This window comes from Geotrypetes seraphini, chromosome 12 (assembly GCF_902459505.1).
Source record: "Geotrypetes seraphini chromosome 12, aGeoSer1.1, whole genome shotgun sequence".
Classification (NCBI taxonomy): Eukaryota; Metazoa; Chordata; class Amphibia; order Gymnophiona; family Dermophiidae; genus Geotrypetes; species Geotrypetes seraphini.
The window spans coordinates 24437623-24453072 of NC_047095.1; the positions used below are offsets into that span (position 1 = coordinate 24437623).

A 15450-nucleotide genomic window follows, 5' to 3' on the forward strand; every position below is an offset into this window, starting at 1 on the left:
AGTTGACAGAATATCACCAAAATTAAGGGCAATTGAACTAGGAAGGTTTGCAATTTCTGGACCAAACCAAAGTAATTTTGTTTTTATTGTGTTTAATTTCATTTGAACCAGAGATGACCACAACTGTAATTTGAATAAACAAGAATTTGTTGGCTGTAAGGTTGACTTCAAGCAAGATAAAAATATCATCCGCTTAAGTAAATAGCTATTCGATAGGGCTTAGGTTAAAATTTTAACATAGTCATATAGTTATGAAAGAGGATAGGAGATGGTGGGGAACCCTGGGGAACACTGCAATCTGGTCACCATGCAGAAGATGTTGTGCCTCCAAAGTTCACTACATAGGACCGCAATGAAAGAAATCCTTTGAACCAGGGCAGAACGTTATCCTCCATGACTATATCTGAAAGCAGTCTAACTAGAACATGATGGTTTACTACATCAAAGGCTGCTGAAAGATCAAATTGTAATAGTATGGCATATCTATTCTGAGATAATAAACTTTGAATCTTAAAAATCAGTGATAGTAATAAAGTTTCTGTGCTAAAATTAGAACAGAATCCATGTTGAAAGGGCAACAAAATGGAAAATTTATCTAGATAACTTGAAAGTTGTTTGGAAACAATTTGACTCAATCAGCTTAGTTACTAGAGGAATGTTTGTAATAGGACGATAACTCATTGGACCAGCAAGATTTAGATCGTTACCTTTCAGTAGTGGGGTAAGAACTATATGGCCCATAGATGCAGAAAAAAACCTGTTCTCTAAAAAAAAATAGTTTAGCATAATGGTTAACCAGGAGACAGCTTGATTGGAGATTTCTCGGAAGATGTAAGATGGAAACTTGTCCAAGGAACATTTGTTTTGTCCTAGTCTGTTGCATAATGTTCTGACCTGAAGTTAAGTAGCAGGTACAAATTCTCTCCAGTATCTATCGACTGGAATATTAGTTGTTGTTTCCAAATTAAATGATATATCCTTCTAGTCTGCATTAAGAAAGAAGGCTCTTATAGTTTTAATCTTATCATCAAAAAACTTTACAAGTTCACCAGCATTTGGTACCCTATTCGCATGACTATCTTTATTAGTAGTAGTAAGGGATCTCCAAAATTTAAATAAAGATTTACTCTGGTCTTTAGCTCTACCAATTCTATAATCCATAGTATGATTTTTGAGCTTTATTTAATTCAGATTTATAAGCTGTGATTTTTATCCTCCAATTCAATTTGTCTACCTCTGTTTAACTTTTTTTTCACTTTCGTTCTAATTTCCTACAATTGCGCTTAAGCTCATGATGGCCAACAGTATATATACCAAGGGGCCTGATTATATCGTAGTGGGCTGATTTGGAAATTGAAGGAGACATATAGTCCAACATTTTTGTTGATTCCTCCATCCACAAATTCAATATACCATTTATTTCATACTCTGTTGGGGAGTCGGGGATAACTGATAATAAATGGGACCAAAACTCCTCAATATTAACCTTTTTTTTCTAATGTTTAGTAACCTTCCTGTTGGGCTTTTATGTATTTTGGACATGAAAATAGGTAGGTTAACATTTCCTAAGAGATGGTCTGATTAGGGGACTCTCTGCCAATCGCAATCAGAAATCAGTATCGTATTTGTTCAATACCTTGAATCAACAGTTTTCACCTCATTCCTTTGAACACACCAGAACAGTTGAGTATTTCAGCTGTGTGCATCTAGCAGTGCTATAGAAACAATGATTAGTAGTACTAGACTGAGGATATCCCTAATGAATATGAGGTAGATTTTCATGCAATACCTCCACTATATGCAGTACATTCTATACATATTCATTGTGGATATCCTGAAATACAAAGAGGCTGGGTGTGTCTTGAGAGAGAAAAGACCCTTAGGAGACCCTCAGAAGGGGCATTGTGCTGTTGAATCAAACCTACCATAAGATCTATGAACTGTGCAAAAAGTGCATATTTTCCTGTCAGCATAAATAATACTTTTGCAAGAGGACTTCATCTTTGCCCTAGATGCTGGCAAACATCTGCTGACTGTGACAAGTGTTGAATATTCTGGGACTTTCCAAGAAATGCTTGGGTCACAAGAAGAAAACCAAACCACATAACTCCAGGTCAGGACGACTTCACTATGACCAGTCTGGTCTCTAGAAGAAGCTCTGTTAATTGTCGACTGTATCCTATTTGTTGTCATGACTAGTCTGTTTTCAAACGATTGTGAATGTCTACTTGTAACCCGTTCTAAGCTTCTGAGAGAACGGGATAGAAACTGAAATAAATAAATATTAACCGCAGGTGAAAATAGCTGACAAATCTACAATCCGGCTTAGAAGGGAAACCTTCCATTCACTCTCAGAAATTATTGACCTTAGTATTAAAAATGCATTGTTAGGGAAAATATAGAAGTCATATTTGACACCAAGTGGCACCATGCTTCATTATGACTCAATTGCCAGTATGTATACCATCCAATCAACAAAAATGACAAGTGTGACAATCCAATAGAAACTAAGTATGTAATTAGTATCCAGGTAGCACTCTTAAACCCTAGGCTACTAAACTAGGGTATAAAAGTAGCATGCCTGCTGACTTAAGCTCTAGAACGGAATGGGCAGCACATGACTTACCGGTATTCTGTGTTATTCTTCCGTTAGCCTAAATGCTGTTTGTTATATCCTATTTGGATGCATCAATGTAAGCTGTCTTTTGTAATATACTGTTTTATTATATACAGCAATTGGGCTGTCGGTGTGAGGTCATTAAAATGATTGAAGGGGGCTAGCAGCGGCCTTTCCAGTCTTGAAGACTTAGTTGAGATGCACTAGCTGTGGCATGTGTTCAGAGCTTTCAGGGGATTCAGTGAATCTCTAGCTTTACTACAGCCCTTCTTTTTTTTGTTTGTTTGCTCAACCAGTCAAACTGCATCAAGCAAAAGGTAAACCAAAAATAAAATAGCAGGATTCTAGGGCTGGGGATTCACCCAACCCTTTGAAGGCCCTGACAGTACTCATCTGAATTTGATTGATTAAGTAGCTTCTGCCTGTTGTCTGCTCAACCAATTAAATTCAGAGCAGGGCCTTCAGGGGGTTGGATGAATCCCCTGAAGGCCCTGACCGTATGCCACTGTGCACTAGTAAGTAAGGCAGGTAGTAAGGTGCTCCCTAACTCTCTGCTGGGGTATTGATTCAGTACAGCTTGCTAGAAAGAGTGCCATATACTAACCCACTCACATCACTTACTGTGCCACCTAGGGTTCTGTGGTGCTAGCTTAGTTACATCTAATTCTGTTTAGGGTTTGTTTTGTTATTCAGAACCCATGGTTAAATGAGTTAAGCTTTTTAAATTAGAGATAGCATGCATTCAGAAATGTTATGAACCTTGGCTTTCTCTCTTAATTTTTGGTTGCCTTGAGTTAGACATTTTTTCAATCACAGCATCTCAGTTCTCTATATCTAGGGTTACCAGATTTTTGCTTGAAAAAAAGGACATGTGGCCCTGCCCCGTTCTGTCAATAGTCCCGCCCTGTCCTACCCACAGTCCTGCCTCATTCTGCCACCCAACCACAGCCCCACACAAACATCGTCTCTTTGGGGCTGCATCTGAAGGACATCCGCGCGTTCACAGATGCCCTCCAGACACGGCCCCGATCTTAACGCTTTTCAAAACCCAAACAAAGTACCAGGTTATGAAAAGCCATCTGGACGCCTGGACAGTCCTCTAAAAAGAGGACATGTCTGGGTAAATCTGGACTTCTGATGGTCCTATCTATATATGAACTATGATATAAACTTATTCTTTGACTTATAGTAACAAAACATGTTTGTCCCCTGATTGGTAAAAAGAAAATTGTTCTTAATTCAGAGATGCCTTTTCCATTTTAACTACAAGGAGAAATCTCCCCAACCCCCCCCAAAAATAGAGTGAGGGGGAGACAGCCCAACAACCCACTACCACAATAAGGAATATTAATGATAGAAGGGAGCCCTCAGTCGCACAGCTTGCAATGGGGATACACCCCTAAAGCTCCAGCTGTCACAAGCATACACCCAAAGGGATGTTATCTGTGAAACATCCCTAGACTACCTTTATGTGAATTTTTATGTGATAAACCAATACACAAAACCATGTGCTAAAGGTGAAAAAGAAAATTAACACACACACTAAGTTGTTAGGGCTGTCTCTACCCGTCATCCAGGGGTAAGCATGCGTCCACAATCAGCTGAGCAGGCATTTTCAACTTTGCTTTACTATCTTTGGCTGGTATTGGAGAGCCTTAAAAAAGACAGCATAGCCGGTTTCTGAAGAAGGGGGTTTTCATCCCTCGAAACGGAGTCCTGTTGGACGAATTTTGATTTTCTGCTGGCTAACTTTCTACGGAGAAGCTAAGTACCTCCAGTAGATGTTTATACTATTCTGTACCTGCTCAGCTGATTGTCGACGCTTGCTTACCCCTGGATGAGGGGTAGAGACAGCCCTAACAATTTAGTGTGTGTGTTAATTTTCTTTTTCACCTTTAGCACATGGTTTTGTGTATTGGTTTATCACATAAAAATTCACATGAAGGTAGCCCAGGGATGTTTCACAGATAACATCCCTTTGGGTGTATGCTTGTGACAGCTGGAGCTTTAGGGGTGTATCCCCATTGCAAGCTGTGCGACTGAGGGCTCTCTTCTATCATTAATATTCCTTATTGTGGTAGTGAGTTGTTGGGCTCTCTCCCCTCCTCACCCTATTTTTCTTGGGACTGGGGAGATTTCTCATTGTAGTTTACACTTTTCTCCCTTGTTTTTGGGGGTTTGTTCGTTGTTCTTTTCCATTTTAAGACATATTTCTCACAGAGAACATTTACCCATTCATTCTAATATCTAGTATGTAGACAGCTGGTTGGAACTAATGCTTTTTTGATGAGTGTGGTGTCAGCTAAATAGAAAAATAAGAAAAAAGGGAGGTTAAAGTTGTCATTGCCTTCAGTTTTATTGCACAGCTGGTTAGTTTTATATTTAACAAATAGGAAAAAAATAGTTCTCATCAAATTAGATTCAATTCATATGGTCACCGAGAGGACTAGAGAGTCAATAAATCATTAAACAGCTATCAGAAAATGGATGCTTCTGGCATATACCACAAAATAGTATAGCACTTCACAAAGTCCAGCCTTAATCACCTTAAATATAGAACTCATCTTGAATGCTGGAAGAACTATTGATCACTGAACACCTCATGGGAAAGAGATATATCATGCTCTGAAATTGAGTGTTCAAATTTGTTTTCTGAATTTCGTAGGAACTGCAAAAAAATGTCTGACACACTTAGATTCAGATCATTTCTTTCAAAATTCATACTGTTAGAAGATGCAGTGTATTTCTGCTGAATTTATTTCAGGTATTTTTTAACAAGTTGGGGGGTTTTCATATCTTTGATAGATCTTTTATGATCTGTTTCAGTACCAGTATTCTAAAATTAATATTTTAATTACTTTATACAAAAAAAATCAGTCTTCAGGTAAGAGATTGATAAATCTTGGTTCTCTTGTAACCTCTGGATTCCGAAATGGAAACTTTGTGAAGCTGGAACAAGCCTGATAGGATCACAATGTACCTTTAAGCTCCTCTTCCCTATCTTTATGATTGGCATATATATAAGATTTATGTGAAAATGAGTGACACCAGGGTCTTCCTGAAGCATACTTCTGCTTTCACCTTATATCTATAGTACTGCCCAATTGACCATAGTATCTTTGGTTTCTGTCGACCCCAAATCTGCAACTGAAATTGGCTACTTTTGGCAGAAACCATAAATGAAACTGCCCCTCCGTGACTCCCTCACCCAGACCTGACCAAAACAGCCCCCATTCTGAACCCACACCCCCTCACTCTCTGTCCCCTCCCCCCAATCAGCTGTAGGGCTTTCACAGGCCTACCTTAGGAAGCCCTGGTGGTCTATTGGCCTCTTCAGAAGCAGGAACAAATTGCACACCCCTCTCGTTCCTGCCCTATGCCACTGCTTTTGTCATAGTGGCTGCCGAGACTTCCTCCGAGAGGTCCTGGTAGCTATTTTACAATTGTAACTAGCACAGGTAGAAGCAAGTCTCCTGCCTGTGCTGGTTCCAGTTGCAAAATGACTACTGGGATCTCCCGGAGCAGTCTCGGCAGCCATTGCGACAGAGCAGCAGCAGAGGGCTGGAATGAGTGGGATGTCGGGTTCATTCCTACCTCCAAAGAGGTCACTAGACTACCAGTGCTTCATAAGGTGGGAAAGGGGGGGTGGGTGGGAGGTGGCAGAAAGTGATTGAGGGAGAACATGTATTTTTGGCTGAAACTCCCAAACCTGGATTTCAGATCAGTTTTGGTGCCGAAAATAAAGTTCGGTTGGCCTCTAACTTTATAAATAGGTTTATAAATGGAGTGGAGGCGTAACCTAATGCTTAGTTCAGTGAGCTCAGAACATGGGAACTTAGTTTGCTTCCCATTACAACTCCTTGTTACCCTGGGTGAGTCACTTAATCCTCTATTGCCTCAGGTTCAAAACTTAGATTCCAATGCAATAGGTGAGACATTCTAGACCAGTGGTTCCTTCCTTCCTACCTAAGGTTATTTTAGCCTTCCATGTTAATCAGGATGTGTGTTTGAGAGTGGGTATCCCTCCTACTGATCTTCACGGAGGGATTGGGGTGGGGGGGGGAGGAGGGTTCGAGTGGCCTAGGCTAGAAGGAGTGGGCATCCTTCCTGCCAGTCTTCACGGGGTGGGGGTGGAGGGCTGGACCTTTGGCAGGTGGGAATAGGCAACCCTTCTGATTTTTTTCTATGTTTGGGGAGTGGGGTCTGTGCCTATTTAAAAAAAGAAAATCAGCACCATGTTTTGAGGCTGCGCTCAGTTAAAGGAAGGAGAGAGGGAGGGCGGGAGCGAGGGGGTTCGTAGCTCAGGACTGCCGCCTGCTTCTGCCACTAAGGGGCTTGAGTGAGGAAGGGTGGCTTTGAGGCTCAGGACTGCTGCCGTGCTGGTGCTTCGAGGCGGGAGGAAGGGGGGGTTCCTTTCAGCTGCTTTGGGGCTTGAATGGATGGAGAGGGGACTTGCAGCTCAGGACGCTGCCACACCGGTGCTTTGGATCAGGAAGGAGGTGGAATTTGCAGCTCAGGACTGCTGCTACTTGTAGTTCTTCAGGGCTTGAGGGAGGGAGGGGGTTTTGCAGCTCAGGGCTGCTGGTGCTTCAGGGGTCTGTTTCTTTTTTTTTTTTTTTACCAGTTGGTTGAGAGTGCCGGTTAACCGAGACCCGGTTAACTGAGATTTAGACCACTGACTAGTTAAGTAAGTGGCTAAAGTTAGGGCAGTAAAAAGACTGTCCTAACTTAAGTCACAAAACTAACGGTACAGTCTGAATATTGGCCAGTGCCCAGTTAATTTCCAGATTATAGCAACTGCCTCCCCCCTTCTCCCACCCCCGAAGGAATAAAGGGCCATTACTCAGACTGGCAATGGGTCACGAGCGGAGTTCCGCAGGGGTCGGTGCTGGGACCGCTTCTGTTCAATATATTTATTAACGACCTGGAGGCGGGAACAAAATGTGAGGTAATTAAATTTGCGGATGACACTAAATTGTACAGCAGGGTCAAAACCATGGAGGACTGCGAAGACCTCCAAAAAGATCTGACAACACTGGAAGAGTGGGCCAAAAAGTGGCAAATGAGCTTCAACATAGGGAAATGCAAGGTCATGCATGTTGGGGAAAAAGAACCTGATGTTCACTTACAAGATGGGGGGGATCACCGCTTGGGGTGAGCAACCTTGAAAGAGACCTGGTGGGAGTGATGGTAGACACAACACTGAAGGCGTCGGCGCAGTGCGCCACAGCCTCAAGGAAAGCGAACAGAATGTTGGGTATCATTAAGAAAGGTATCACGACCAGGACGAAGGAAGTCATCCTGCCACTGTATCGTGCAATGGTGCGCCCGTACCTGGAGTACTGTGTCCAGTACTGGTTGCCGTACCTCAAGAAGGACATGGCAGTACTTGAGAGAGTCCAGAGAAGAGCAACTAAGCTAATAAAAGGTATGGGGGGCCTATCATATACTGACAGACTGAAAAAGCTGGGGCTTTTCTCGCTGGAAAAGCGACGACTTAGAGGAGACATGATAGAAACCTTCAAGATCATGAAGGGCATAGAAAAAGTGGATAGGGACAGATTTTTCAAACTATGGGGAACCACAAGCACAAGGGGACACTCAGAGAAATTGAAAGGGGAGAGGTTTAGAACAAACGCCAGGAAGTTCTTTTTCACCCAGAGGGTGGTGGATACATGGAACGCGCTACCGGAGGATGTGATAAGCAGAAGCACGCTACAGGGCTTCAAAGAAGGTCTGGACAGGTACCTGGAGGACAAAGGGCTAGAGGGGTACAGATAAGAGTAGAGGTAAGGTTATAGGGATAGGATTAGATGTAAATTATAAAATTAGTCAGAGACCACCGCTCAGGCAGTGGGCCTGATGGGCCGCTGCGGGAGCGGACCGCTGGGCGAGATGGACCTCTGGTCTGCCCCAGCGGAGGCAACTTCTTATGTTCTTATGTGAAGAAGGACCAATTGAGAAACTCTTCACCTACTCCTGTAGCCCCCCCCCCCCCCCCAAATCTTATCCTGGTAGTCTAATGGAATCTTAAGAGCAAATGCGACACCCACTCACTTCTGCCCACTGTGGCTCCTTTTGCCGCAACTTCTAGCAGCAGCCTTACAAAACTAGTTAGTATCGACTGGATTATCTCCTGACTCTCTTATTCTCTATATGCCATTCTTTTTCAGATATATCCTCTATATGCCAGACTTTTTAGCAGAATCTGTGACTAAACTCTGTTCAGATTCACTACACCATCCTTTCTGACTTCCTCCGTAAAGAGCATATTCCCAGTATTGATCTCCTTCATAGATCAAATTTTTTTTTAGATTAAATGGGGAGGAGTTGGGAGACTACTTTTCCTAAAATCAGTCTTTATCTTTCAGTTCCATGCAGAATATTGAGACCACATAAAATCTTGAAGCGAATAGACTTAGTAGGTTGTTCACCCTCACCAAAGTAGGGAGAATGAGAGGGCACTCTCTAAAATCAAAAGGGGATAGATTCCATACGGTTGTAAGAAAGTTCTTCTTCACTCAGAGAGTGGTAGAAAACTGGAACACTCTTCCGGAAGCCTAAGTAGAATATCTGGAGAATGTATATTCTGTTCAATATTCTTAAAATCATGTATAGTCCTGAAATATTTATTTACACAATCTTTTCCTGGTGCTGTGAAAAAAACCAAACAAAAAAAGCGGGAAAAATTCCACGTCATAAAGTATACAAAAAACAGTGGAACAAAGACTATATTGTGAAAAAACAAACTTCAGACATGCCAGAGGAATGTTTTCCAAAAACCTGGAAGCTGATAGTTATGTTTAATTAGGAACTTATTAAAATAAACGGACATAGTAACAAATTCTGTTGGCAAATAAAGATAGAAAGGCAACTATTCAGACTTCCTGGATGGGGAGTAGGATTGGCATGCTTCCGAAGTATAAACAGTAAAGCACATGTTGTGTTCTGATGGGATACAGCTTATTTATGATATGCTTGACATAGCCATCTTGTTAAGGTTAAGCCAGTGGTCAGAAATGTGAAGTGTTTACGCTATCGTGTCAGTAGAGGAGTTTTGTAGACTCAGCTATGTTCTTTCTTTTGTTACTTTTAAAATTTTATTTTAAAAATTATAGATTTGCTTGCAGATGGGAGGAATTATTAAAAGAAAAAAAACCCCATATAGATCTGAATGGTTTGCTTGTTTTGTTCATCTTATGCGTTCAATGTCTGTTTTCTGTAAATATACCCTTTTATGAAGGCGCGTTAGGGCCTTAATGCATGGAATAGCATGCTGTAAAATGCCGCGCACTAGCCGCTACTGCCCCCTCTTGAGCAGGTGGTAGTTTTTCGGCTAGCGCGCGCTAATCCGGTGCGTGCGCTAAAAACACTAGCGCACTTTCATAAAAGGAGCCCTATATCTAGGTTGCCATTTGTTTCATTGGGATTGTGGTACTGAGCTGAAAATGGAGTGGCATTCCAAGTTGGTACACTTGGACAGGAGGCTATATCCCCGTCCTAGATGGAGGTGTCTCATTAAAATGCTTCCAGAATGAGAAAAATAGTGCAATATGGTATTCCAAGCTGAAAGAAATGGAAACATCCTTGAAATTTTACTCTTTAAGAAAAAAAGGACATTTATCATAAAGATATGATGTGTACACTCTACAAGTTGTATTGATAGAGTGTGGTTAATGTAGAAATGTGGAATTTGGTTATAAAAAAAAAAATTGTGGCAGTGAAACTGTAATAAGCCCTCGCAGCAGGGAACATAGGCCAGCTCTTCAGTTTGCAAAACTGCTTTCTTGGCACAGATGTGCAGGAGGCCCTGGAAAGGGGTTGCAAGTGGCTGCAGTTCCTGTATTCAAATGGCAACACAGCTATTCCTAATGTCTTGTTTTGATGAAGGAGAATTTGCTCGTGAGTGACGTATAGAAGTGCCCTGTAGAATCATGGCAGGAAGGGAGAGTCGTAAGTAATTGACAGGAAAATCGATGCACATTCTAGAATCTTCCAGCACAGCTCTGTGCAAGTTGGCTTAATGTGCTGGCGAGATCCATATTCAATAAAGTATCCGGTATTCTCTGGTGATGCCTGGAATCTGAAGTTAAGTACCTGTTAATTATAAATCACATATTTAAAGCCAATGTTCGTAGCATTGTATACTAACCCTTGGAATCTTAATGATGTATAACAACTGAGGAATCTTCCCAACTGGTTTTGTCAGATTAACAAAACTCTATATATTAATAGTGGACCTTCATATAGCCGGAGGAATGATGTTCCCTTCCTCGGTTCTTCCTGAAAAATGATAATCATTAAGTCCTTGCAGCCATACTTTATGCTTTCAGTCCAATGTGCTCAAAAATGTGACACATCACATTAAAAAAAAATCACTTATCTTTCAGAAATATTCCATCATGTGCCTTCATTCATCCGACATACCATGTTTTGATTATCATCTCCATCAGGGATGAATGGCCAAAGTGGACCACATATGCTGCTCATCTTTCAGTCAAAATGTGATATGGGTGAATGGATGGAGTGAAGACACAAGACGGAATATTTCTGAAAGAGAAGAAGTGATGTTTAGGATTTGTTTTGGCACATTAGACTGAAAGCACTAAGGAGGGAAACCTATCAGGAGGTGCCTTAAGCTTGGTAGCATGTAAGTATGAAAATGGCAGGTTTCTAGTCATTTCTGTGGACACATATGTGCATAATTAACAATAATCTGACTACCCACTGTTCTGTAAGTATGTGCATATCTTCATTAATGTGTACTTTGCATGTGGTCATTCACGTGGGCAAAGATAGGGCTGGACAAACACTAAAAATGAGAGGAGTGGCCTAGTGGTTAGAGCTGCTGCCTTAACACTCTGAGGTTGCAAGTTTGATCCCAGTCTGCTTCTTGTGATTCTGGGCAAGTCACTTAACTTTTCACAGCTACTACAGTTAGAATAGATGGATAGGGAAAATACTTAAGAGTGCCTGATTACTTTAGGAGGGGCCTTAGGTGCCTGGGCCAATCAGGCCTTAGGCTTCTCAGAGATAGGTGGGCAAGGGGCAGACCTGCCTCATTTCGACGGAGGCAGGTCTGCCAGCCGGAGGGTAGGAAGACCTGTCCGGCCAGCTTTTAAGGTTAGTGGGGAGGGGGGCAGAGTGGGGTCTTACTTTCGGGGGTTGTCTTCTGGCAGGAGGGGCTGGGCACCTTCCTGCCGTCGATCGGGGGTGGAGGGCCTTCCGGCAGGAGGGACTGAGCACCCTCTTGCCGGTGATCGGGGGGTTGGAGTTGAGCACCCTCCTTCTGGTAATCGTGGGGGTGGGGAGATCTTCCGGGCAGGAGGGATTGGGTATCACTCGTGCATCGTTCGATTGGGGGGGGAAGGGGGAGACAGGCAGCTGCTATACCTAGCACGGCAGGGAGATCCATTGCTGCGATAAGTATAGTGTCTACTTACAATGTAGGTCAGCATTTTGCTGGGTTAGGGTGATGCGTAGGGCCGCCTAGGTTTGCCTAAGGCTACTGCCTAGCCTTAGGCGGGCTTGCGGGCCTTCCTAGGCTCCTGGAGGCGCCTTCAATATAGGCGGCCTGCCTGAGGAGCATTTTTTGTAAAAAAATGTGCGTCCCGATTGGCTGATTAGACAGCTGTAGGATGCCTACAGCTGCCTACAATCGGAACGCAGTTTGCAGAATCGGAGCCTGAATGTATAACCTACTATAAAATAAAAGAAAAACCTGATTTGAATGCAAAATGCAATATAATTTTATTTTTTAACACTTGTTATTTTCATGTTACCTCTTCAGAGGACACAGCAGGAAGACATCAGGTCCCTACTTCCTCCCCAGCCTCGGAAAACGGCAGTGCTGCACCCAGTATTGGCAGCACACAAAGCACACCCTGCTCAAGCAGCAGCACAGCCTAACCCAGGAGAGAGAGCCACTCACAGCGGAGTAGGACGACAGAGGTTCCAAGTGACCATTGACATTGGCTTTCTGAAGCTGAAAGGATCCGGTTCTTCTTGAAACAGGAGACGGAATCTCACTATAAAGTCACCTGATATTCTGGATAACTACAGGCTCTGAAATTTTACATGACAAAACTACTAATTATGCAGTTCTTCAGCCTGCAAAAAAAGGATTCCTAAGTTTTCAATGTGAAATACATGCCAGTTTTTAAAATGCTGCTTTTTTTTTTTCTTTTCTTTTTTTGTTTATAAAAAATAAATTTTGGATTTTTACATGAAAAATAATGCAAAGAGCTTGCAGGAGCTGTTAGCAGGATTGAAATCTGCCTTTTTATCATCAGAATATCACTCACAGATCTGGATGAAAGCATGTAAAAAGAATGGATCGTGTGCATTTGAGCACTTCGGAGCAGACAGTGTTCACCTGCATCATTTAAAGCTTGAGCACCACCATGACTGTTTTCATGTTACATGCTGTATAGGTGCAGGTTATGATGTATTGAATTGTGTTTTGCATTTGATACAATTTATTCTAGAATGTATATTCCAAAGCCACATTTACCAATCTATGCAGTGGACCAAAATGGTTGCCCCTCCCCCCCTCCCCCATATTTAGTCATGTCCCCTTTTTACTGCACACACATACACTATAAATCTGAAATTGTGTTCAGGCCAAGGTTCTGGAAGACATAGCATGTGTGCTACTTTTTTCTTCGTGTCCACTTGTTGCATTTTAGAGTGGAGTATACCAGCCGAGTCTCCTCAAGATACACTTGGCGTTCTTATGTTTGTTGCCAACAATGATCGTGGACCTGAGATTCAAAAAAAATGTCCCCCTCTTTTGCAAAAGCTAGCAGTGTGCAGGCCAGCATGGTAAATGCTCTGACGCCCATAAGAATTGAATGGGCGTGGAAGCATTTGCTGGGCGGCACTCAGCTGTGGAGCTTTGTGAAAGGGAACCTTTATGCCCTACTGTCGGCCAAACTTAGAAATCTTCTTTATGCAGGAGCTTAAAAGTTGTGCTTCAGAATTTATAAGTGTCACGCATTTGCCTCAATTTATGAGTCTAATTAACGAGCCTAGTGTTAGGAAATCAGTGTTAAGCTCCTGAAAGTTTTCTCCACCCTAAATCCATTACTATTGGCACCCACTTTTTATACTCCTAAATCTACGAGTTTTTAATGAAATTTTTGAGTATAAATGTGAGAACTCTGCCCTAAAGATTTTTTGAAAGGGACAAGTTTAGAAGCATAGCTCTCAAAGAGGCTTTCTTACTAAGCTGCATTATTAGGTGCTAATGTCCGCAGCTTAAAATGGCATATTTGTGGGATGTGCTCAGGTGTCCTGCGTTAAGTGCCATTTTAGTGTTCGCTAATCCACACACTCAAAAGACTTTTCTAATTTTGGGGAGAGGGTGGGTCAGGAGGGCATTCGTTTGCTAATCAGGTAGCATAGTTATATTACCAACCACTAATTAGTTAGTGTAGGATTATCGTGTACGCTCTTACCATCTGCAAAATGGATGGCAGCAAGGGCCAAATTCTGTAAACTGTGCCTAACTCGGTAGGTCCTTAGCAAAGCAACACCTGCCAAAGTTTGGCATCATTCGTAGAATCGCACCTGGCAGCACCAAAATCAATCATGACATCATGTTAGGCACTGATACATTAAGCCAAGATTTTCCTGGCCTAATATACTAGCCCACTCAAAACGTGATGAAAACCCTTAGATCAGGTGATCAAAGTATAAACTCCAACTGAATTATCACCTTAAAACATTTTTTAAAAAATTTTTCAACGTCTGTAAATAAATACATATGTTCTCTTCCACGCTGTCAGTGGGGTTCGGGTGGGAGTCCTGCGAACATTGTCCCCTCCTGAAGAAGCTCCAATTCATGAAACTCGAGTTGGGAGATCGAGGAAAATATGAGACAGCGTTAGAAAATTTATCACAAGACTTTAAGACCAGTGCGGTTGTAGGACGGGTCCCAGCAGCACCACCGCCTATTAGTTAGTGTTTAAGATCTATGTCTGTAAGCAGGTGGTATGAGATGGTGATCAGCTGTGATGGTCTCATTAACAGTCTGCTCCGTGTTCATCACTAGAGGTTGGTTGTTGGGTCTGAGCTTTTCACATATACATATTTCTCTCTATGTATTTATTTAAAGAAGTTAAAAAACATTTTTTTTTAATGTTTTAAGGTGATAATTCAGTTGGAGTCTAATGTACTAGCTCGTGACATAGACACCTGCCAGCGCCTAACTCAGTCCAAACCTGAACTCCGCTCCTCACCATGCCTACTTTCTATATAGATACCTACTGGCTAATTAATTTTTTTTATTCTTTTTAAATCAGTTTTTAATGTCACTTTCAATTATTGATGCCAATTAAGCTGATTTTAAAAATCAAGTTAGGCGCCTACATTGGTAGGCGCTTTTTATAGAATCAGGGCGTAAGAGCTCATGCAGTAAATTTTATTAATGACAGTGTGCTAATGGCAACATTGATGCTTAGGCATTAATTTTTAAAAAAACTAAAAAATTGACCATTTTACACTGTGGCAAAAAAAAAAATAAAAATGGCCTTAGTGCACGGGAAAAACCAACATAAGGGACATGCTAAGGCCAGCTTTTGCCACAGCTTAGTAAAAGATCCCAAAGATAGAAGCATATACCATTTGGAATAAGTATACAAAAAGTTGTAGAGCTCCCATATTTTTTATATCCACTGTCTCTAACAGTGAAGCTGATTTTTGTTTTCCCAAACATTTCATCTAGTTGGCAGTAAGACGAACGATGACATGACTGTTAACTATTGACATCTACCCAAAATAGTGCTGGAATGTAACAATGAAAACTTTAAGGCTAATAGCTGCTTTATAAA

The 15450-nt window shown here is 41.8% G+C and overlaps 1 protein-coding gene across 2 annotated transcripts in view; it reads left to right on the forward strand.

Moving 5' to 3' along the window:
- Positions 1-14753, forward strand: part of TGFBR3 (transforming growth factor beta receptor 3) — a 323902-nt gene extending 309149 nt beyond the window's left edge. For both annotated transcript variants that reach the window (XM_033916770.1, XM_033916771.1), the window contains one exon: positions 12408-14753. In XM_033916770.1, the coding sequence (XP_033772661.1) occupies positions 12408-12526 (119 nt within the window). In that variant the 3' untranslated portion in view covers positions 12527-14753. The remainder of the gene's footprint in view (positions 1-12407) is intronic.
- The last annotated feature ends 697 nt before the right edge of the window (positions 14754-15450 follow it).